The 25811-nt window shown below is 41.0% G+C and overlaps 1 protein-coding gene across 1 annotated transcript; it reads right to left on the reverse strand.

Moving 5' to 3' along the window:
• Positions 1–697: 697 nt before the first annotated feature.
• LOC146202120 (uncharacterized) lies at positions 698–19603 on the reverse strand. Its single transcript, XM_084584025.1, has 7 exons — positions 19575–19603; positions 18991–19041; positions 14037–14102; positions 6847–6900; positions 5027–5223; positions 3374–3539; positions 698–875 (listed from the first exon to the last, which is right to left on the reverse strand). The coding sequence occupies exons 3-7, from the start codon at positions 14071–14073 to the stop codon at positions 733–735; spliced, it is 597 nt and encodes a 198-aa protein (XP_084440151.1). The 5' UTR covers positions 14074–14102; positions 18991–19041; positions 19575–19603; the 3' UTR covers positions 698–732.
• Positions 19604–25811: the final 6208 nt, after the last annotated feature.

Raw genomic sequence — 25811 nt, forward strand, 5'->3', positions numbered from 1 at the left:
CCGGCCCAACCTCGGCTGCCAAGTTCGGCCCGAGCTTGGGGATTGACAATGGCCTAAGAACGGCCGATCGTCGGCCATTCAGCTTGGGCCGACCTGATCGGCCAACCCATCGACTTCGGGCCGACCTACCCGACCAACCTGCTGCCGACTTGGCCGGCCTCAGGCCGAGATCGGGCCACACAACCAACTCACCGCATCGCCCCCTTGGCCAGTCTCCGGCCAAGGACGGGCCGCGGTACGCAATCAAAGCATTGCCAACCTGGCCAGGGGACAGCCAATGTCGGACTGTGGTACACTACCAACGCATTGCCGACTTGGCCACCCAACTGCCGAGCTCGGGCCATGGCGCACAATCAGTGTGTTGCCGGCTTTACTTGCCCTTACCGTGCAAAACCAAAAATGCTTGGTCATGCACAGCCCTGCAGATTTTGTTTCAGTATTAGTTCAACCTAAAAATGAAATTTTTCGCTAGAAGCTATTAATTCAAATTAATAGCATTGCATATGTTTACGTTTCAGATTTTTCCGAAAATACAAAGCAATAATGAACAATTATTGAAATGCTATTATACACTGATAAGGTTTTTTTTATCTCAGCATGCCACCAATTTGTCATAATTGAGCTTCAAACTTAAGTAAGCTTCAAACTAAGCAAGCACATGGAAACACAATTTTATTTAGCATTAAATACTGTGCAGAGAAAAAATAAATGGTTTCGGTCTTCGATCGGTCCTTAGCTTGTGTCTTTTGTCTTTCGTCGCTCGTTGCGGCCGCCGTCCCTGTCCAGAGCTCCTATTAGCCATCTTTTGGTGACATTTTCCACGAGCTTCATCGTTGCTGTGTTGCCCGAGGGCACGCTATCTCTTCTCACACATTCTGAAAAATACAAGAAAACTGTCAGCTTCACCTTTTGTTATTTCATTTACAACTTTCACCCTGACCAAGCAGGAAATCAGTGTAGTTAACTGGCCTTAGTTTACTCAAATGTCACATAAAGTGAAAGCCCGATCATTAATTCGAACCTCGATAACTTGAATGTTCGGATAATTTGAACTGCACTGATTGGTTCGGCCATGCTCTGCAGTGGTTTGTGCAATAAAAACCCGTTAATTCAAATGCGAGGGATAATTCGAACTGCGCGCCTACGCGTTTGGGTGACCTGGCGCCCAGCACATATATATGGCCAAAGAAACGCGCCTGCGTTAAGAGGCTGTGCACATCATAATTAAACGAGGACAGAAGATAGAACAGAACGGGACAGAACATAGAACATGACAGCATAGGTGCAGCCCAGCGCAGCGGCTGGTCGCTACGAAGGGTAGGAGGCGACCGTGGCGGCAACCACGCTTAATGTCTGTTGCACACGACCTCAGACTTGCAACTAAATGCTCATTAAATCGATTCCCGTTAATTTAGAAAGATGAGTATTTCAGCTGGCGCAGTCCAGACAACGCCCATGCGCATCGAATGGGAGGTATGCAGGTCTCACCAGTCAGACCACGATTGCTTAGAACCAAAAGCTGGGCAAGTTGGTTAAGACACTTAATAATATGGAAAGTTGAGCTAGTTGGTACATGATTGGAAATTACGAGCGCTGCGACGGAGAACGAGAGAGTAGACAAGGACAGCGCCTGTCCTTGTCTTTACTCTCTCATTGTTGTTCTCCGTCGCAGCGCTCGTAATTTCCAACACTTAATAAAGAACAGCGCAAAACACGAGGACTAAACAATGAAAAGAGTCGTCGTAATACAACACCGCAAAGCGAAAAAAAAAATAACCAGGACGATGAAACGAGTAGTGACGTCGATCATATTTTCTGTGTTTCGTCGTTTTTGCGCTGTTGTATTAAGGCCACGACTGCAAGCAGCGATCAAAATAGCACTCCTCTGAAGTACGCATAACGGCAAGTATGAAGAAACACAAATGGCTTTATTGTCTATAATAGGCCGACAAAGTTTCGATTTCAGTTTTATGAGCCCCGCATCAGTCCGTGGCAACGGCGGTCATTGGCCATGCATCAGCCAGATAACCGAACGTAGTTGCTCGACTTTTCCTAAGGCTATCGCGTTCCAATGGTTTTGTGGCAGCCGACGGCGCCTGCCCTAATCGCGACATGCTAGCGAACGCAATGAGCACATAGCCCTGTGCAGATGGACGGGCCGAACAGGCTACCGCCAGCATGCCGCTGGCACTGCAAAGTTCACCCCCCCCCCCCCGTCCGCCACTAGAACTAACATGAAAAGATAAACACACCATGATATTTTTATCACCGCGCAGCACCTGGGCACTGCCAAGAAATGAGCTGTGGACTAACTCTTGGGGGCAAACGTGCGGGATGGGTTAATAATAAGAGTAGGTCTATTACGCGAGTAAAAACAGTAAATTTAGCGTTACTGCAAATGGTTCTGGTCATTTTTTTTTTGAGGTCATTCGATAAATCAAACTTCTGCACGGTCTGGTGAAGTTCGAATTAACGATCGTTTGCTATATATCTTTCCATGATTAACTCAATGGGAGACCTGAGTCTTTAGGAAAATAAAAGATAAATATGTTATGTGCATTCACAGTTTATTAGAGCCGAATTAGCAATGCTTTTTGGGGAAAGGAAAAACAGAGACGGGATGCAAAAACAGCAAAGCAATGGATACAGTGACACTCTCTGAAAAGAAATGCATCCAAAATATGAGCACATTTTATGAGCAGAACAAGGCATCAAACACATGCGTACGTGCAGTCCACTATAGCACTGACTGCCGTCATCGATTTGCAACCACTGCTGCGTACAAGTTTCGTGCTGCTCCTATACTGTTTGCATTTCCTATCATTTTTTTCCCTAATCAACTCAACTCTGTTCATGCCTTCTGTTCCTTAAAAATCTGTACCCAATTATTTCTGAGTTCATCTAGTGTTTTCTTGACCCATGTGCAGCACGAAACCATAATATATTAAATCACTTTTGTAACTTTCTGTAACTTTCTTGAGAATCAAAGAAAAAAATTGTGATATATGTTAAGTCATACCTGGACATAATGTGGGATGCAGTATATTTGTGTAAGCATGTCTTCCTGAGATGATTTATGTACTACTGTTTTATATCAAGCACCATGGTGAACGAGTTTCTTTTACAAATACTTCAACTACCTTAAATTAGCACAAAGGCTGAGCTGGGAGGGATATGGGAAAGGCCTTTGCCCTGCATTGTAATGTATTCAGGCTGATTACAAAGAATGAGCTCATTCATTGCATTAGAATAACATCAAACTGGCAATGCATAAGCCCACATAAAATAATATGAAGCACACCAATTCCGAAAAATCAGACGTACTATTGTTCACTATGCACTCTTAAATTGACAATGTTAGCTGAAATATTACCTAGTATCATTGTCCGGATGTTTTCCAGCTTTATAAAGGCAAACTTTTCCCCCCTGGAGCCTTTCCAGCTGAACTCCATTGCTACTGACTTGGTCAGTAGACTTCTGAGGAGGACTCTTATAATATCGACGACGTCAGTTCCACCCAATCTCGAGAAGTATTTCACCTGGATAAAGAAAACAAAATCTAATCAGTGGCTTAGATTTATGAAAGCACAAATATTCATCATTCTAGAATAACATATTGCCCCGTGCCTAGCACCGCGCAGCGACCGTGCTTGGTGCCGCCGCCGACGAAGCAGTTGTTGGCTCGAGAGGCGTGCTGGTGCTGGGCACTGCTATCACAGCTAGAAGCCGACCTTATTCTTGGGTCCTTGTCTACATATACTTCATGGCTCCCAGTGGCTTGAGTCGTGACAATATTGGATAAGCCAGGCTTGTTGCTGCGGTACTTGTGCAGGTCAATAAACTTCCATATATAATTTGTCATAGAGCTGCATTTAATTTTTCATTTGTTTTCTTTGATGTCTTAAGATATTACATAGGGATGATGTAATGGTTTGCAGCAGTAAACTTTGGGTACACAAGCTCGCCTTTAAACATATCATGATACATTGTTAACAGGTCCAGCCTGCAGCTTCCCTTGCAGGTCTTCTATCCACTTGCAGTCGCTGAATCTTTAACTCTATTTTTTTGCCTCTCTTATCTCATATATATCATTAGCATACAGTCATAAACTAGCAGGTTATGCAGAAGACCACCTGATATAGATATCCATTGATACCCATTTAACTAAGTCGCATACACTTACATGGCTTAAGAGTAGTGTGCCCTACTCCTTGCCCAAGGGTTATGAAAAGTTTTATTTCCATCTCACCCACACATCTGAAAATAAAAGCTTAAGTTGGCATCTCCTGCCTTGTTGGGTGGTGTAATGACATCACACAACCAACTGACCAACCAGTATGCGGCCATGTCAACTTCCAGCTACTACTTGCCTGAGCCATGCTCATTTTTTCGCTCACGCCGATGCCAGACTTTCTGCAGAATGTTTATAATGCTATCGCGCTAAAATTGCAACACGCATAAATGGCAGCAATCGCAAATTAAGTCTGGTCAACACAACAGAAAGAGAAAAAAAAACTTCGTTCAAGGCATACAGCTATTTGAACTTTTAAGAGACAAGTTTTAGTTTCTTAATTAAGAAATGTGTTACGTGACCTCTCTATGAAGTGACGAAGTTAACACAATGTCAGTTCATGAAAAGTGTATGTGAAATCATAAATTCCTTTCTTGAATACAAAATACTGTAGTTCTTTTACACTGTCACTATTTCTTCCATATGCATTTTTTTTCATAGTTTTAGATTGAAAATATCTCCATCTTCTTGCTTACTCACAAGAAACTTTACCATATCATATTCAAAATAAATGTATACTGCACACTGCACTTAAAGATGGTGCACTTGAAGATCATAATTTTTTATGTTTAGATTATTGTCAAAAGCATTTAGCAGATTTCTTTAAATCAAGTAACTTCAAATGTTTTACACATACTGGGGCATATTTAAAATTTTGTGAAGTACCATCAATATTTACTGCAGCTTTCAGAGGTGCTGCTCACGCAACTCTTGTGAATAAAAAAAGACCGTTACCATGCTCTCCATGTTCTTTTCTTCGCCAAGATATTCCTCAAATTCGAACAGATCCTTGCTGCTCACTGCTGGCAGCTGCGGACAGTCATCAGGAATTTTGGCACATTTTGAGCTGTTTGCTGTGGTGAGCAGGGTCCGTAGGCTTTTGATTTCATTGAGCAATAGCATTTGATTGTCAAATACCTTTTTTTCAAAGGCTGCAAGAATTGTGATGGCAAGTAGAGATTAGAACAAGGAATTCAAACAACAGAATTGCACAGCTGAAGGCTAGCACATTTTATGGTGATTCATATACTGTATGGTTCAACAAGTTTCACAATGAGAAGAATGTCAGTACTAGTGAAGAATTATAGTATGCATTCAATATAAGACTACAAACAGAACCTTAATAATATTCATTAATTCATATTATTGCTAATATTGTTTAATACAGTCAGTGAATGTGACAAAAATAATTTTTTATAATAAAATGCCTCTCGACTCTATAAATGATTGCTACACTATCTTAGCTTTTTATAATGTGTAGGAGGGTATAATGCAGCCAGTTCAGGAAGAGCTTGTACACCTTTTCATCTTGTGAGGGAGCTGTTGAAACACCTCGCTCTCAAGACTGCAGAAGAACCGGTTACTCTGCGGCTTCCACTGTGCAAGCACCAAGCACAAAATGCAGTCCAGCGAGCAATTATTAAAAGGTGTATAGACAGAGCTAAATTTTTCGTAACAGCATTACAGATTCAGCATGTAACTGGGCCTACATTACTATTAAGCTGTACCAAAAACCTACAACTCAATAATGCAAAAGCAAAAAGGTATGGAAGTTAAGTCATATAATACCAATCCGTTTTTATGAGCACTGGGGAATACTACCTACTAACTTGCTTTTGTAAAATACTACAGCAAGACACACAGGATAATAAAGATGACACAACAGTTATGACAGGCTATATTGCCATAAGGAAGAAGGAACTAAAGGAAAATTTTTATTGCTTATATTGTGTGTCTCACACAATGCTGTGAATACAAGCTTAACATTATTAGTGTGATTCAGCCTGATTTCAGGTGTTATTCACATGGTGCATGACACTCTCTAATGCACATTTGAGTAAAAAAAAATAAATCATTCTAGCTCATGCAAAAAGCATTGCAAAAATTGCATTGAGATAGTCTCTCAGGATAATCTTGCTATGAAACTAGTGATTGAAGTTTAGAATGGTTGATGCATGTTCACATTGTGAAAACCAAGCTTGTAGCTTTCAGTATTACAGCACTCAGACAAATGCATTGAAGGGCCTTGGTTCATAATATCAGCAAGTAGTACATGTGGCACCTAAGAAATTATTGTAACTTGTTGGCAAATAATGCTGAACTGATCAGTCTGACAATCAGTTGTGCATCATTTTTATGCTAATTCAAGGAAGAGCCAAGCAGTGATAAGTACGGAAGTCTGAAGATTGAGACGGTACTACAGGGTCGAAGACAAGATGTAGAACACAGGGGGCTGTGTCATCTTTGTATTAATTATGTTTGCACCACATTAAATAAGAGCCTGTCATTTAGTACAGTAGTCAATCTTTATGCTGCTGGCCTTGACAAATCTGTGTACTTTCCTGCATTACTTTAGGTTGCCGTGCCTTTATGTGTCCCTGACTAGTTGTGATGTTAACCAGAACTAAACAATACGTTTTGCATCAGAATATATTTTTTGGCATTTATTTATACTCTGGGCAAATGACTTGTTGACAAACATGATCTCTGAATTTTTCTGAATGCACCATAACTATGCATATATATATACATGCAAACTCATAACAAAAACTTACATGCAAATCGAGACTCCAGGTTTTTGACCCGACTGCACACATCTAGGAGGGGGGCTGTGAATAACAAACAATGCTTAAACATTCCAGGTTGAAAAAGACCTGGTTTGCAGCTGGATTATTGGAATGGAAATCATACCCTTATAGTTTTAAACCATACATTGTATTAAGAAACCACCAATTCAAGCTGGAATGACATTTAATTGTTTCGAGCTGGATTTCTCAACTAGAAGACATGCCGTTCCAAAATGTTCTTGCTATCCAGTTAGAAAATTTACACCTCTAGTCAAACTTCACCTGGAATTGTAGTGTGTATTGTATTTTTTGTTGTTTTCTGTGTGTGATTGTTACCTGGTATGCCCCTCCTGCTTGGGCCATAAGGCCTGCAGTATCTTGAAATAAATAAATAAATAAATAAATGACCCCAGTTGAATCTTATCCCCTTCCAGCTGAAAAATGACAGTCCAGCTAGGAATTACTACCAGCATGCTTTTTCTAGTTGAAATGGAAAATGTACACTTAAGATTAACCTGAAACTTCAGTGATATGATGTGCATATTGGAATAGGTAATTTAATTGTACAATGGGTTCAGATCTCACAGCACAAATATATAATTAAAGTTTTTTGAAGGACGCAGGAAGCATTACTCCTTAAAAGTTAAATAACAGGTTTATACAAGCTACATGCACTGCTGCTCATTCAACAGTAAAATCTTTACAGCTGAAATGGCAATTCTAGAAAGTTTTTTTTCTGTAGTCAACAGCATTCAACCTTTGAATCACATAATTATTATATGCACGCATTGTGAAAGATTACATCTCAGTTTATTGAACAATGTTATAATGAACACTGATATGATTATTGAATAAAATGTAGAAAATACAAGGTACTCCAGCAATACTTCATTCTAGTTAGAATTAAATTTTCACAGCAAAATGAAAAATGCATATCTTGGTTCGGTATCAATCAAAGCAGAAATGTGTCTCAGATTTGTGCCATTGGATGTAATTTCTAGAACAAATGCATCCTTCCTTTTTGTGGGCCTTAAAGGTCCACAGAACTGAAGGATGCGTTTTCTTCTGCTTCTTCCTATAGACACACAATTTGTGGGTTCAGGTTTTATCTTTTGTAATGATGCCTAGGACATTACTGTGCGCGGATCCCCACATCATATTAGCCTAAGACTGCAGAAATATTCATAACCGAATTTCTTTTCTCGCCTGTTTCTGTTTCGGTTTCAACAGCCTATCGATGGCTGTGACGTCGAAGTCAGGTCTAGGTCACGTGAGGAGTGAAAATACAGCGATATAATCATTCCTGTGTCATTTGAATTCACTACAATGATAAAGCTAGCCTGCAACAATAACAGCAATCACCACAAGTGAACAATTAACGATTATATCGCTGTTTTCATGCCACGCATCAAGGCTTGATTGTGACGTCACAGCCATCTCTCGACTGCTGAAACCGAAACTGATTATAAAAGAAAATCCAATTATAAATTATTTGGTGGTCGCAGGTGCAAAACATTCGGATCGATATACAGGAATGGTTTATGCATCATTAACAAGAAGAAAAATTCCACCAAAATTTGGTGTCTATAGTCCTTTAAGGGCTCACAGAAAGGAGCAGTCACTGATGCTAAGAAAAGTCGGGATACTAGCAGACTGAATGATCGATCCGCACAGGAATTTTTGACCTAGCTCAAACAGAACGAGGGAAAGCGGCAACTGAAAATGACTGAGGATTTAGGAATACTGAAGTTCATTACCAAGCGCCTGATCTGCTCGCGAATTTAAAAAAAAAAAGGCTCTTTTTAAAAAAAGAGTACTTAATCGCTGGTTTTGTTCCAAGGAGTTATACTTTGGGCGATTGCTTTGAGCGATTGCCTCTCTTCTGTATTTTCTCTTTATTTTCCCACCCTGCAGCAGCCCGTAAGAGCTTACAGTATTGTAAATAAATAAATAAATTAATTAATTAATCACTCGCCCTAAACACTGAATGCGTTTATCAGCATCTGTATCACCCTCTCGACAGATATATTTGAATCGCCCGCGTTTGTCTATACTCGCGCCATCTCTCAGCCAACAAGAGAAGCTGGCACCGCATGCGCGTATGCAAGGGGCAGCGGTGCAGGGGATGCGGGGTGACGTGAAAACCGCAGTTGCTGTATGGTGGCTAGAATAGTTGCTGTATGCTCCCTGGAAAAGCCATAGACTACAGTTCTTGTTCACCGCGGAAGCCGCGGAGGCCGCAATGGAAACAATGATGGCACGACGCGCAGCCTGCGGCTGTGAGGATGCTGTGGCTGGCTATGAACCATTAGGGGCGCCTGTAGTACTTCGAAAGCAAGCTTGTAGTGAAGTTTTTAAAGTTACCTGTGCATGTCAACCTCTCCTGAATACAGTGCCAGAAAACCATTAAACATTGCTGCACATTGCCAGTGACGAAGATCAAGAAGCAAACCAGTGTACGTGCGGCAAGGATCCAACATGTATATAGGCTCAAGCGAAGTAAGTGGGAAGAGGCGGGCTCAAGAACCAAGAAGAGCTCAGCTAAGTTGTAATTCTTTTTGTTGTCCCTGTTTCCAATGCTGTCTATTTGAGGGATAAAGTAACAGCACATAACAGAAAAAACACAAGAAAACCGACGCAGGACAAGCGCTTGTGCTGCTTCACTCTTACTTGCGTTTTGTCTCAGTTATTCGCCTTTACTTGATCCCTCAAATATTACGCACCATCTAGCCCAAATAAACGTTCTTTTTGACAGTGCTGTCTGATTCAGTATGGCACATTCCAAATTGCCCAACTGTCTCATGTTTTTTCAGGTTGGCTTTTGAAAAGTGAAAGCATGAGGATTCACAGTAATGTTCTTGTGGCATCATGTTTATAACAAATGGAATGGGCATCTTGCCGCTTGTGAAATGCCCTATTTGCCACTGTGACCTGCAGGGACAGCTTTACTTCTGCACACACTAGCGATCTAATCTGAAGTCCCCCTTTCAAGGTCCTCTCAATGCCAATCTTTTTATTGAACAGCTACATGATTAAATTGTGCGACATTAACTCAGTCTTCTATATAAAGCACTTGCAGAGAGGCACTGTGACTGAGGTAAAAGGTAGAACAACAATCTCATTGCTGCTTCACTGACACTTAAGGTAAACTCCGGGTTTTTCTTTGACATTTGCATATTCTGGCAGAGCTTTTACTGTAGGCTTTTCTCTGAGTCCTGACCTATTCTACCAGATTTGGAAGCCTTGTGATAATTAATTTTTGCACTACTCAATATTAAAATGTGCCATTTTTGCGGGCTCAGTTCAGTTGATTTTTGTGGGCAAGACCGTCTGCGACATCACAATTATACCCACATAACTGCCCACTCAATGCATGAACAGAGTTTAGCGGCCTGTATTCGGTCATCTTAGGGATTTTATCAGCCGCATCATGATTTTCAGTCTCTATTTCTGCCAACACATGCGCAAGTGTTTTTGCAATACTGTATGCGGTATCATTGATGCGTCAATGCAACTTTGCTTGTAGCAGTCAAACCAGTTTTGGTTTCAGTTCATTCTTTATTTGTTATTCAACAGTTCTACATAGTATTATGAAAAATAGTTTTTGTGTTGGAGGCAGGTGACACCGAGGATTGTGGTACAGTCAGTAACTAAAAATGACGAAAAGCTATTGAAGTTGCCCTTTAAAATAGTCTAGTTTGCTCAGTTACCAACTGAGTAAGCCATCAGAAAAATTGTCTACCATATACTCACAGAATGCCTAACAAACTATAAGGATGCTTCGCTGCATACATTATTATTCCCTAGATATTCCTTTGTGCAGGTAAGAATGCCATCTCTTTCCAGATTTGGGATTGTGGCTATTTTTGAGCATTGCCAACATTTTGAGTGTCTAGCATCCTTGCTAGCAAACTAATGCAAGGGAGATAATCAAGGGCTTTGTTATGAGAGGAGGGAGCCAACAGCCATTGACACAAAGGAAAACATAGGCGAATTATTATTTTATTAGGGTGAAGTAATAATGTCGGGAAGATAACTTGAAAGTATAAAAAACTGCACGCTACCTGCAGGATATGAACTCGTGAGCTCCAAATTTAACGTTCGGTGCTTTACCTATTGCAGCAAGGCTGAATGGTGGGCCTGTTGGTATGGCATGCTGAAGGGTATTTTACCAGTCAAATAAGGTGCACACAGAAGAGAGAACAATGCAACACAAGAGCTGGTCCCATGTTGTTGCCCTACCTACTGCAGTACAGTGGCGCCCGTCTTCTACTCTCTACTTAACTGCAGCTTTTGTCGAAAGTGTAGAGCCTGGGGAACCTGCTTCTGAACCGTGTAGTGGCACTGATTTAGCATTCAGTGGTGGAACTGTCAACTGGCTTCTTGTAGCAGCTTTTAAAGCAGAAGAAATTGCAGTTTGTAGCAGAAATTGCAAGTTTTGTACCTAGAAAAATAGCATTTTGTAGCAAATATTTGAGCTTTTGTAGCAGAAAAACATTTTGTAGCAAAATTTCAAACTTGAGACGCCTAAATAAAGGAAGGCTTGTTTTATTCCTGGAACCCAATTGCTCAGTTGTTTATAATGACCACAGCCACGCAAAAGCAAGCTTCAAGCTCAAATGCAGCCTAAAGTGATGTTCTTTCCTTAAAAAGCCCCAAATTAAGCAAACAGGACGTTTTGCTAAAAACAGAGCCATTTTTTTCAGAGGGAACGCATAACGAGATATGCAACTACACTATAAACACTGTAGCCTTGGAAAGAAAGTAGCTAGCTGTATTAATATAAAACGCTCTATAGAAATTCAAAACTGCCGCTTCGTAAAACTGCAACTTTAAGGCACTATTTGTTTTCTTGCCTTGATGACTTCAGCTTGGACAGTGCCGCTACAAGCCTTTCCTGTCCATTCTTCAGAAGGGCTTGTCCACTCTCAACGTCTGGAAAAATTTTACACTTAACGCCTTTTGAGAAAAGCAGCTCAGCATTGGTGCTCATATTAATTACCAGCCTGATGTCTTCCTGTACTTTTTTCTGATTCTGACCTCTTTTCTGAGTGTCCTTATCCTGCACATCAGGGTAACATTGAGGTGCCTTTTTCCTTCAAGATCCGTTCTGATTGGAGGGGAAAGGGGGGAAGAATACTTTTGCATGTCCTGGGTGGAGAATTTTTTTTTTTCCCTCGAGAGGCATGCTGCTGGTGCTGCCAAGTCAGAAGGCGCGGGGATGTAGAGTGTGTGCTGATTCGGGCATTCGTAATCTTTGCTTTCATTCTTTTTCTTCTGGTGGTTTGGCGAGTGGCTGGTTAATCAAAGCGACGCAAGCACTCGGAGTCGCGAGTCTGCTTTTTCGCAGCTCACTGCAGGGATTGTGTGTATGCTTTCCTCATTGTAATGAAAATGTCCAAGGGTAATTACTGACCGCATGTGGGGCTGCAAATATATTGAGTACCTGCATATGAGTTAAACTGCGAAATTATACAAGATGTTCCACATAACCAGTTGAACTTAAGGTACAAAGTGGCCAACAGAGTTCAATGCGCGCACACAGAAACAGTCAAATCCTTAGCGCTCCCTCCGCTGCTACTCAGGCCATCGCAATCCATACCTCACTGGTACGAAAAAAAAAGGAAGCAAGCGTGCATACTGCTCCAGCTGTGCTTTGCTCAGCGCATGTCCGAACAGTCGCTCATTCGAAATCGCGCCGTCTGCATTGGCCGGCTTTCTCGAACATCCTTTGCACTCACAGCCGCGCAGCCCAGGGCAGCTCGAAGCCGTCACGCGCTTGAACGTGCTTCGAACCTTCGACGGCCAGCCTGCCAGCCTCTCCTTTCACCTTTTTCATGCATTGGACTTAGATATATTTTGCAGAACGCTCACACTCCCTCCAAGTAAAAAAAAAAAAAAAAAACACCAGCAGGAGATGCAGAAGTAACGTAAACAAACGTAAATTTTGTGTCACGTGATTGTCTGCCTAGGGCTAACGTTGGCCCAAGACCTGCAAAAGTATTCTTCCGCCTTGCACAGTGTTGTCAGCAGATGTCAGTTTTGGTTTCGCAACAATTCGGTTTCGCTGTCGACAGTTAGCGGCTTTTGGCACAGGCATGGCACAGAAGTAGGCAAAAAATTGATTTTGTAGCAGTATGTAGCAGGATTTCCGATTTGGTGCAGTTTGGTGCAATTAACGCAGCAGTTCCACCACTGAGCATTAGTTCAGGTCCTTCCCATTGGACAGGGCAGGACAAAAAAATCTTACCATCAAGGGATTCGCAATGCTGGAAATGCATTACAAGCCGCACGAAGTGATCGGAAGCAGACCTCTTCGCTTACACTTTTGATAGACTGTACTACATAAATACCCAAGTGGAAGCTTGAGCAGTCATTGTCGTACTATGCCAGCTGGTAGAGAAACAGATATGCGCTTAGGAGGTTCCGGGTTAAAATCCCATTGGTTGCATGTTGTATTTTATTTTTCTTTGCAGTATAGCAGAAGTCAGGCTTTTTGCTTCAAGGAGCCCCAACAGCCAATATATGCTTAGGAAGCCCCCCCCCCCCCCCCCACTTTTCCCCAGAAAAAAAAGTATTCTTCCTGTTTGTGTTTGTTTCGTTAACTTTTGTAAGACATTTTGTAGTTTGGTTTCAAGGTTTAATGTCTCAAAGCAACTCAGGTTATGAGCAATGCTGTTGTGGAGGGCTCGGGAAATTTCAACCACCTGGAGTTCTTTAACGTACTCTGACATCGCACAGCACACGGGCACTGAGCTGCCGCCCGGGATGGGATTCGATCCCGCATCCTTGGGCACAGCATTCGAGCGCCGTAACCACTGCACCACCCCGGCGGAGCAGACTGTTTGCTTTCATGCTTTTCATAGTCTGCTTTTTATCAAATATCCATCTCTCATTATTGACTAGACCTCTAAATTCAAAACAGAAACGCGGAAAAGTAGTCACAAGATCAACTTTTTTCTGCTATTACATTATTACTTGACATTAGTAAAAAAAATCCTATATGCTTTTCTTTCTGTTATTGGCTGTTAGCTCTCTTCTTATGTCGCATTCTAGTTCTGATTTGATCAGTAGCATGATAGTTTTTTTCCCTAGAGAGTGGCCTCATGGAATGTGGATGATGTGTACAGCTAACGGTAGAATTGTTTATTTAATAAAGAAAGAAGTTTACGGCTTACTGTATTCATGAAGGGGCTGAGCATCATGGAGTCCCATTCCAGTGAGGCTTTCGATAGATGATGTGCCTGCAAAGTTAGAAGCCCATAATTATTATGCCACTCAATACTACAACCAGAAAAATACTCAAATATAACAGTGGCAACCACCTCTCAAATGAGGCCCTCCAGCCAGTGGTATTGAGCAATTGTCATAATTTTCCATTTATTGCCATTTGAGGGGGCCCCCTCCTATCGATTTGTGATCTCAGACTAGAGCAAAAACTGTGACATTGTGACAAACAGTCAGCACCATTAAATGGAGGACTATCTTTGAGATGTGTTTGCTGCTTAATTCTTTAGTTGTATTCAGGTATCGTCATAATACAAACACTACTTCAGATATGCTTTTTTAGCATAATCAATTTTACTGGTTCAAAACAAAGTTCAGGAAAAACAGCATAGTAGCAGTTTTTCAAACATTTAAAGAAAACTCTTAGCATGGCATGTGATTTCAGGAAAATGGATGGCTCTTCATTTATAGCAACAGCAGTTTGTAGACACTTTTCATTGTTAGTGGGAGACTCGTTGCACTTTCAGTACAGTGCCTTGCTACGGGAGAAGGGCATCACATAGGGCTGCAACTTTCCATCCTCTCCTGCAATGCCGCTGCACCCTCTAAGCAGGCCATGAGGGAGGAGAGGCAAACTGGAAGCTGAAAGGGAGGTGAACTCACAGCACTGCATGGCTTGCTTACTGTCCTAGCAAATGTGATGAGAAACTGCAAAAAGGTGCATAATTGTGAATGCGTTTAGTGCACTCTACATTTTTTGTGCACCTTATCTCCAATTACTCATTTTGCACTCCCTGTCTCATCATTGATATCAGCGACAAGAGACAAACCTGCGACGAGTCCTTCATTGTGTTGGAGTCCATATCACCACCCATTCTTAACAAGAAAGCATGACAGAACATGTCCGATAATATTAGCAAGCAGCATATCTGTTAGTGCTTTAAAAGGGTAGAGACACCAAATTTGGGATTCATAATGTTTTCTAAAAACATTTCAGACACTTCAGAACTAACTGCAGACTTAAGTAGAACTGTTGTCTTTACCAAGTCTCCGAGTGTTTACCTACATTTTTCTTTCTAGATCACCTCATTGTGCCCTAGTTTTCAGTATCACAACTAGAATTGTCAAAATTGGTTGATTGTGCAAAAAAGGCATTCCATACTGAGGACATTATTATTTTAAGTTATATTCCTTTCTCAACCAGATACACCTGTGTTAAATGGTTTCTCTTGAAGCTAATGAGGACTGCTATGACAAACCTATCTCAGTTCAGTTCAGTTCAGTTGTGTCCGACTCTTCGTGACCCTATGGACCATGTCACGCCACACTTTCCGGTCTCTCACTATCTTCCTAACATCACATAACTTCATCTGCAGTGCCTCGAGGATGCCATTTAACCATCGCGTTCGCTGCCTACCCCTTCTCCGGCAACCCTCAACCTACATCTACATAACTTACCTACATCACTACTATATCAGAAATATAATCTTCTAAAAACAATGCAGGTCCACATATTTCTCTAGTTGAATCATATCAGTCGCAGTATTTTGTGCCCCATCCTTCCTAGCTGCCCTGTCAAACTCCATCGGGCAAGAAAGAAGCCGGCTCCTTAAACCAATGAAGTAGGTAATTATAGAAGGCAGAAGTTAAATAGATCCCAGTTATTCTAAATAATCCATCTTCAGATATTGAGTTGTGTCTCTTCATGAGCAAATTGAAAAAAGATACTAAAAAGCAAATATTTGTGCTAATGTAAATGAAATACTTCTTTGTGTGTTAAAAGTGAGTGCACTGCACAGGAAAATTATGACCCCATCAGGCCCTACCACCTGTTGTCATAGTTATGTCTCTTGAAGAAGATAAAAGCTCAACCTTAACCTTGTAAATGATTTATAAGACATATTGCTGTACATGGTTTACCATGTGGTATTTGCCTACAACTACTAAGAGAAATTATAAATAACTTTGTAGTTGTAGGCAAATACCACATGGTAAACCATGTACAGCAATATGTCTTATAAATCAATTACAAGGTTAAGGTTGAGCTTTTATCTTCTTCAAGAGACATAACTAAGTTATTTACAATTCCTCTGCGTCTCTCATAGCCTTAGTCTATTTGGGACGTTAAACCCCACAACAGAAACCAAACCATTTATAATTCCTCTAGCCTGTTTCCATTTTTGTTTCAACAGCAGAGTCACAGTTGTGATGTAAAGTTCCATATAGGTCACATGAGACATTAAAAAAACTATAACATGCGTTAAGACTTCAAGCTGGGCTAGTTGGTAATTTCTTGTAGGAATCATTTTGTTAGCGGTATAAACACGAATACAAAGAACACGATACACAAGGCACACCCGCTAGACTGCAACTAGTTTTACTATACAAACACATGATATATATATATATATATATATATATATATATATATATATATATATGACAATCAATGAGCACACACAGGTGCCTCGTCAATCACACATGTTCTCAACCCCACCCCCCACCCTCTTTTTTTTGTGGCATGCAATTATGAAGATAAATAATTTCTTTTCTTGCCAATGCAAGAGAAGGGGTACTAACACACATGTCGCTCGCCTTGTCAATTGGATAGGCTTCAATTATTTCTCTTTCCTTTTTTTGGGCCCCCACACACATCACGGATGTAGCCCCACATACTGGAAAACAATCCGGCTATGTTCCGCAGTCACGGAAACGAAGAAGCCATGCTGCAGCAAAAAGCACCAAACGAAATTTGTGACATGTAGAACAGGAGTCATGTATTCAATCCTGCTTGCCTGTGGCAAAGTGTATATTGGCCAAACTGGAAGGTGTGTGAGTGACCGTATAAGAGAGCACCGTAGAGCTGTTCAATCACTGGCCGGAGGGTCGGAATTGGTGAAGCATTGCAAGAATTGCAAGGATTGTTTTCCAGTATGTGATGCTACGTCCGTGATGTGTGTGGGCCCAGAAAAAAAGAAAGGGAAATTATTGAGGCCTATCAAATTGACAAGGTGGGTGACATGTGTGTTAGTAACCCTTCCCTTGCATTGGCAAGAAAAGAAATTGTTTATCTTCGTAATCGCATGCCACAAAGAAAAGAGGGTGGAGGGGGTGGGGGTGAGACCATGTGTGAATGACGAGGCACCTGCGTGTGCTCATTTCATTGATTATCATATATATATGTCATGTATTTGTACAGTAAAAACTAGTTCCAGTCTAGCAGGTGTCCCTTGTGTATCATGTTCTTTGTGTCCGTGTTTATATCGCTAACAAAATGATTTCTACTCTAGCATAGTTGCCGCTTCTTCCTCATTGTGGATCTAGCTTTTGAAGAAGGCTGACTTTGGCATTGTATTGAGTCAGAATGAAAAAGTGATAATATCGCAGCTTTTTTAAATCCTTGATTGACCTAGATAACTTTGATGCCATAGCTATTTCTGCATTGTTAAAAAAAAGCCTTAAAATAGGTAAGAGAAGAAAATTCGATTATAAGCCTTTATAAATTGTTTGGCAGTCGTATGGGAATACCGCATGGGGTTATGTGTATACAGTATGCATCATTGCAAAAGAGCAAAGCACTAACCAAAAATCTGGCATCTATACTTCTTAAGTACTGTAAGGAGATATTTTGGTCCATTGCCTTTGTATTGCTTTTGCAGTTAGAAATTGTTTCGAGCCACTGAAAAATATAATACAGGCATGATGCCAGTAGCTAGCCTCTTCAGGCACAAATTGTGATCGATTAGTGGTAAGCTTTTCATAGCTTCAAATTTTTATAAGGACCATGGTCATGATTACACAAAAAGTATTCTAACCTTGTCTGATTATTTATACAATATTTGAGTCATCGTGTATAGAAAATTGCTACTCGGCACTTTTTTCAAGGTATTACTTATACTGCTTTATAGACACCTCTGTCATAATAAGCCATCGTGCAGTGATATCAACACATCTTGCATATGGTGAGGCATGTGCTTGCGAAACAAGCAGATGGGTATTGATACTCCTCGCAGCTTTACTTGATCTCCCATAAAATATGGAGCCGTTCATATAAAAAGTGCATTCCTATGTCTCTTCTGCATGCCAGGCTCGTTATCTTTTATTGCGATAACAATACTACGCCAGGTTTCGGGCCGTTGCGTCGTCCCGGAAAGGGCCAGGTTTGACCTTGAACAGCCGAGAAGAAGAACGCTCGACCACCGGCAGCTAATGCTTTCGCTCCACATTTGGTTCAGCAGCATTGAACCCTTCTCATTTATATGTGGGCTAGTAGCTTACACTCTCGCGTCATACTCTTAAAGGATGAGCTTAAGTGTCCCCAGTCATGTAGCACCTTACACAGATAGGGCGTGATAGGGGAGTAATGTAGCAGGCAAAAGAAGCTCCACCATTGCTATTGAAATTCAGCTAGAGTTAACCAGAGTTCAACCACAACAAAGTTTTTAAAAAGATTTTTCAGACTGAGTTTCCCTTAACTGTTTCCACGTTTCTGGAAATTGTGACTTGGTAAACACAAGATTCATGTGGTATCAAGACATGTTGATGCAGTGCATGATAAGGCTAAACAAGCATTCGAAACAAAGCACATTTATGTTGCAGTGAATATGTCACTTTCATCGCAGATGTGATTGCCAAAATGAAAATGTTTTCCAGTTACGGAGCACAACACCCTTGCAGGGGCGAATTGCAGTTCAGGTGAATATGTAATCCATAAGAAACTTGTTTATTCAATTCCCTAAAAGTAATGCGCTTATGAGTTTGCCAGATGAACATCAGAGAGAATCCAGTTTTCTTTTTTGCATAAGGTACAAAATATTTTTTACAACATCTAGTTCAGGTCGACTGTGGTGCTCTGTGATTCATAGACAGGAAGCAGTATATCTCGCAGCCTTTCTCAAAGCTTACCTGAGAAGCAGGATACACCAGGTGGGGTGCTAGGGTTATGTGATGGAAAATCTAGAAAAGAAACAAAATAAATCGAATGCAGGATACTGGTTAATTCAAGCACATGACATATACAACTTAAGCATACTGACCAGTCAAGAGAACTGCAAGTTATTGAAGGCCTCGGCAATATTTTAGACTGCCCGGCGTTCTTTGACATGCTAACAATGCAAAATAGTGCTTGTCTCTGTATTCACATGTCAGAATTAAGTTTGCTGTGCCTAGCTACGTTCGTTACCTGTGCCTCATGCTAAGCAAGACAAAACTTTGATGCAACGATGTGCTGTGGAGGAAGTGGAGGCTGTGTGCTAATTTAAGCATGTCAGAAAAATCTGCTGTTTTGCTAGGTTACCTGCACCTTCCTAGCTGTTGTTGTGACATACTTCTTAGAAGGGTTTGTATTAGTACCACACTATAAGAAGATGGAGCACAAGGCTTTCGCTGGTGTGCCTTGTGGACAGTTTACTTTGATGGCTGTGGTTTCCTTGAGTGAGCCTACACTGCCTGGTCTTTCTTGTAATGGTTTGGTGAGAGTCGGATCTTACCGTTGAAGCTAGATTGCCGCTGAACCACTTCCCGCTCTTGACTGCACCATATAATCGATGATGGAGAATCTGCAAGCCGAATGAGATACTAGCCATTTATGCATGGCACTTTTAACAGAGAACACCAAACAAAGTGGCAAGAAAAAAGCTTTACTCTTTGTAAAGATTCGTGCTTCTGTACTAAATGTAATGTCATTCTACAGCATGGCACATTGCGACTAATAACAGAGTTGATTCGAAACATGTAGCATTATCATAATATAATATTTTAACCCTTCTATAGTACAAGCAGGTGTTTTCACTGAAGAACTGCTGCCATATGAACCTAGTAACAAGGAAGAATACTGTATACCTATCTTTATTAACTCAGTTTATGTTGTTATAAGTCAGGGGTTCTCAAACTTTTTAGCTTGGAGGAACCCCAAAAGCCTTCAAATAGTTCTAGGGAAACCCCCCCCCCCCCCCCCCCCTTCTTTTCAGAGCCAGTCTCATATCAGCTGCCGGGTCAAGACGGCTCCTGTGCTTGTTCTTCAGATAGGCGAGGGCTGAAAATGCCTGTTCACAAGGCATATGTAGTTGCAAAGGGAAGCAAAATATCCACTGCCCTTTCAAAGAAGCATGGAAACAACGGAGCAGTCCCCATCCAAAATTTCACCAAGCCTTCACCTATAAATTTTTCTTTGAGAGCAGTGCTTGCCCTGAGCTCTGAGGATTCTCGTGGAACACAAGAAGACAGCCCGCGGAACCCCTGTGTTCCGCGGAACCCAGTTTGAGAACCCCTGTTATAAGTCATACTATTGAATTCAATAAGATTCACTGAAGAGCATCTATAAACACTAATAATAAAGGCATTATTGCAAGCTTCCTCATTACATGTGGGCTCAAATGAGGCAACGGCCTTACAAATGCAGGTGTTACTCAAGTTTAAACATTTTATCATTCGTAAGTAGAAGGCTGCAGCTCCTTCGGCAGCACATTTCTATTATCGATTTCAGAAACAGAATTCAGCTTTGAATGACTCATCAGTAGTCTATTTTGGAAGCAATATCTGCAATACAAAACAAGGATCATGTATTAATTTTTGTTGTCAACTTACCGGCGTGGACAAAAGTAAATGGAACATGCTTTTTGCTTGTACTACATTTTCAGGCGTAGCATAATTGAAACTGGCAGTCGTGGTATGTGCAAACTGGTTGTAGATGCCAGTGCCTTTTCACTTAGACAAACATTGTTTTCTTATCCCCAGTGCAGAAGGCGTGATATTAATTTGAATGGAAAAGTGTACACCATTTACTTATGTCCGCACCTTTACTTATAGTCCATGAAGCAGTGATGGAATGCCCCTTAAAGGAGGTTTTCCTGCCAATGTGGTCTGCCAAACAGTTCTGTCATTCCATAGTCACCCCCTTTTCACTTATCAGCCCATTTCTTAAGTTCTGTCCTCATAGCCTGAGTTACTTTGGGATGGCCATTAAATTGGCCATTAAAGCTCTGTCTGGATATAAATATCGAAGTTTCTTTTTTTTTTTTTTTCCCCTAAACAGTGCAGTAAGCCACTTCTAAATTATGAACCCTCTTCTTTCTTATTTAAACCTTTCCACTGATCCCCACACCATGGCTCATTTCTCACCCAATCCCTCTGTACACTTTCTGGGAAGTTAAATGAAATAAGAAAATGCATGGTTAGTGGGCAATTTTGAAACTTAACCATCTTGCATCTTGAACCACGTATCAGTCACTATTCACGGAAAGGTTTTTAACGGGGTTTGTTATTTTTAGAACCTCACAGGTTCAGTTTTACTGGTATACAGATTTCAGGCCTAAGGGTTTAGGTGATGATGTCACATTTGTTATGTATGCCAGCCTATTTGCATTGTTTTACTTCCTACAGCGATGTCCTGAAGCAGGTAAATGATACTGGACAGTGCACTCACTGCATTCCGCTTCGCGCCTTTTTCGTTTCATCTCATGAACTGCTTTTCTTGAGAAACCTGCAGCAGTGGGTGTTGAAATTTGCCCTGAAAGAATAAGACACAACAATGCTATATATTGAATAGGAAAGCCTAAACAACTGCTTACCTGACTTGACAGATTTCTCTGTAGAACGATGCATTCCCTTCCAGCTTGCTTCAAGAGGTGAAGCCCTCTGTGGCTTCTCAGAAGCCCCCGTGTTCACTGAAAAAAATGAGGAATCTAATTGGCTGGTTATAACTCTTGTGCATACTAGCTGTAAAAAAAAAAGCAGAAAAAACAAAAGGAGGGAACTTGTAAGCTCCGCCTTTAAGGTTGTGATGTGACGACACTAATGGCACCCATCTCTTGACTCCCTTTGCGGATCCCTGTTCATGTCCAATCTCTTCTCGTTTAATCAGTAATTGTTTAATAACCTAATGGAGCTAAAGGGGCTGTACTCACAAAATCTGGCATCGGCATTGTGAACAAAAAATCACATGCGTGGCACAGGCAGGTGGAAGCTGGCAGCTGACATGGATGAGCATTGATTCTTCTATAATTTGTGCGACATAAGAGACCACATATAATCAGAAAGTTAGGAGGAGCTGCCAACTTAGGCTGCACATTTGAAATGGGAAGGTAAAATAACAATCAGCCTTTTAGTGCTCCTGAATGCCAGGTCAGGCATGCTGCACCTAGGCTACGGAGGCATGTTCATACCCCTTGGCCAAAGTGGGGCCAACTGGTTGTTTCAGTTATATGTCGGGCGTTCACCTATGCTCTCGTGCCCTGCCCTTAAAAGAGGCGCATAAGTGTCCCCCATAATTTTTTGTGCCTCTAATATTCAACACATTCTCATTAGTTTACAGTCATAAGGTACACCGTTGTATGAGAGACTACACGATACAGATAATATGTATAGATTCTCATTTTAACATAGCCACACGAGCGTGCCTGTGTGGCCTAAGGAGAGCATGTCTGACTCGATCCAAAGTTCCTGGAAGATTGCATTCTAATTTCACCCTTCCATCTTAAAGGTGAAGCTCTATTTGGAAGCACCTGCATGGCCATGTCACCTATCACCTACCACCTGCGAGAGCCATGTCTGTTATTTTTGCAGACAATGTCAATGCTAGATTCCTTGAAGATTGGTATCTTTGACACTATTGCCCTAAAAGGTACCCTGAAAAAACAGTCATTTATTCCTTCTGTTTACCTTCATTTTCGTCGTCGATGAGTAAAATTCTTCGTCTTTTTCTATGGACTGCATCTTCTTCGGAATCTTCTGATTCAAGGTGTGAGGTAACTAGTGCGCTGGGCTCCAGGTCTCTCGCTTCCTCGTAAGTTCCTGGTTTAAAAAGGAGTGCAGTGCTGCATACATGCTGCTTGTAACACACAGGGCATGAGAGAATGTGGCAATCATTTTCTACCCATTTAACAGAAATATGCAGATGCACCTGCACTTTTTGAAACATCCCTATTTCACAACAGAGGATGACAGTACAAGGAATGCGAAGAGGAATAGCAATGCAACTGCAGCTAATGCTTATATGCGCTACGTAAATTAGGGCAGCACCAAAAGAGAACTGATGTTTCATTCTGTGCCATAGGTAAAAATATTAGGCAAAGTAGAGAGTTTTGCAACACAGGTACAGTCTACTTTGCAAGGGCTACATCATGCGGCTTTAGTGTTGAAAGCACTGCAAAGAAAATGCCGAAGTAAGCACCAATAAAACACAGTATGGAATTTGTACATGCTGTAAACTACAAGCTTAGCACCGTATAACTAGAAGAACGTGTAGCTTCAAAAACTGCAAGCCCTGAGAAGTGAGGCTCTGAAAATTCAATAGTGACAGCGCTGCCGAGTGTCCGCTATAATTACTTATCTTATGAAATAGCTTCGCTTCAGCCATTTAGGTTGTGCCACACAAAACACAAAAGGAGAAGAAACAGAACAACACCAGGAACAGAAAGGAAAGCACCTGTCACTATTTTTGTAGGTCTCATAGTTCAGTGTTTTCCACTATGCAGCTTACGTGGTAGATCACCACCTAGACAGAAAAAGACAGCTGTTTTTTTCAACTACTTTGCCTACCCTTTTAGCGAATCAAAAAAATTTTATACTTATCTCGCTTCCGCAGAAAGCAACTAACTTTCAGTACAGCTCCAGGAAAGGGAAGTCTGCACCTCTCGAGCTAGTGGTTGTTTAAGCAGTAGGACAAGAAATAAATAACAGGATTGTGGCTGATCACTTATGGAAGACAAGCTGTGCTTGTTTCCTAACAGTTGGAACGTATGTCTTGCTGATAAATTTGCTGCTGTTGGAAATAAGGATAATCATTACTAGTAGACTAAAAGTCATGGACATGTCACACAGACATTTTGTAGTTAGAGGGAGCCCTGAAAAATGAAATAAAAAAAATTGGGCAATACTTTAAGCTTAATAAATATGAACACGACCAGGGAAAGATAAATTTATGTGTTCTGTACACTGTTTGGCGAAGATATAGCCAGGACAACATTTACTGTGCCTGTGTGCCATGCTCATGCCTTTTAATCTGAACATAATTGAGAATTAGGGTGCAAGTAAGCAATAACATATTTGCAGTTAGCCATTATTGGTTCTTTTTTTTTTTTCCATTGCACCATTAGATATTCTTAGTACTTTTAGCACCATTACTTATTCTTCAGCCCAATTTTTGCTGCTGTCTTATTTATTTATTTACATATAGAGAAATACTTTAGTAATTACCAGTGGCTCCATGCTCTGTGATCATCTCGCATTTCGTTCAGACATTAGTGCTCAAGCTAGTTATGATAAAAACTGAATAGATTCTATTGTACAAAAAATTTCTGTTTCCCAGTAGGCAGAGTGAGCAGTGACTGTAGCACCTGCACTAGTGGAGCTGATGCACGTGAAAAGAAAATCCTGACATCATATCACATCTCCTAAACCTTGAGGGCACTACATTTAAAAGAGATTTATAAATGTGTATACTTACGTTTGGTTGCCAGGATCCTGGCATCATACTTCTTCCAGTTTTTTTCCACTGGCACAGATTTGATTACCATTTTTGTGACCTCATATTTTGATGCTGAGGGAGGCCAAAAGCACACATTGCCTGTGCCTTCTTTAAGTACCCAGCCTTCAGGCACAACTGATGTGCTTCCTTCATCGAGAAACTCGATGATGTGATATCTGATGAATAAAGTCTCCATCAAGGTGTAATGAACAGCTGGATTGAGGCTAGCGTTTGAAACCTATGGTAAGCATTTTATTGCACTGTAGCAAAAATTACGACAGTCCTTTTTTAATTACAAGGGACAACATGAGGCTGGAAATACTTTTGCTGTTACAGCTATATTCACAATTGTCAGTATCTTGTCATCTTCCATGGGCCTCTCTTTTGAGGGCTTTTGCCTTTTGAGGGCTCCTATTTTACCTTAAGCCAACACACCACAGCAGTGAAATAGCTGCATGCCACTGGCTTTTATCTCTTGCTTTTCAAGGAAAGTGTGCAAGATATATCTGACAAAAGTTTGTAAATTGCTGCTTTTGCCTTAGGCTGGGTAGTGGGGACATACTTTGAGAAACACTGCCTTTAATTAGGGAGTTTTCAGTATGAAGTTCAATACCAGCACAATCAGTGGCGTGACCAATGTTGTAGACAACAGGCAAGTGACATTATAAATCCCAGGTGGAAAGATATGCTGGTCCAGTGTTGGTTCTGAGAATGATGCACTTTTTTTTTTTTTACACATTAATGTTAACAGCAGCTACCAATAGCTACTGAGACCAACAGCTGTTGGAACAAGCACCTGCTGGAACCAATAGGTTCCCTGCCTACATTGAAACATAGCCGCTCACCGGTAATAAGGAACTGGTACTGACGTTTTGCTGTCTACCTTTATGAAATATTGCACTTTAGCTCTGAAGTAACGGTTCCTAAATGCTATGTTGGCACCCAAAACAAATTACTGAAGACACTCAGGACCTATGTTAAAATGTTAATTACTCTGCACGACCATGTGAAAGCACAAATTAAGTGTAGCTTCAAACCTCACTCAGTAAGCAGCCACTACAAGAGCAACTACAATGTATTAAAATACAACTCACATCTAGAACTTCACTCACGTTTAAACTGATTTCTGGGCTCAATTTATATGTGCCCTTTGTTAGGGTGTATACAACTTGAGTAAGGAATATGTAATAAGTCTCCTAGCTTTCATACTTGATGAAATTCATTGCAGGCATAATTCAAAATATCTAGTTAAAAATGTTCA

This window comes from Amblyomma maculatum, chromosome 1, assembly GCF_055883805.1.
Source record: "Amblyomma maculatum isolate TAMU_Amacu chromosome 1, ASM5588380v1, whole genome shotgun sequence".
NCBI classification, from domain to species: Eukaryota; Metazoa; Arthropoda; class Arachnida; order Ixodida; family Ixodidae; genus Amblyomma; species Amblyomma maculatum.

Coding starts and splice junctions, on each gene's coding strand:
- LOC146202120 (XM_084584025.1), bottom strand. CDS start 14,073: ATGGGACTCCATGATGCTCAGCCCCTTCATGAATACA. Junction 5,224..6,846: donor CCTGGAGTCTCGATTTGCAT/GTAAGTTTTTGT, acceptor CAATTCTTGCAG/CCTTTGAAAAAAAGGTATTT. Junction 3,540..5,026: donor AAAAGAACATGGAGAGCATG/GTAACGGTCTTT, acceptor TTCTTTATCCAG/GTGAAATACTTCTCGAGATT.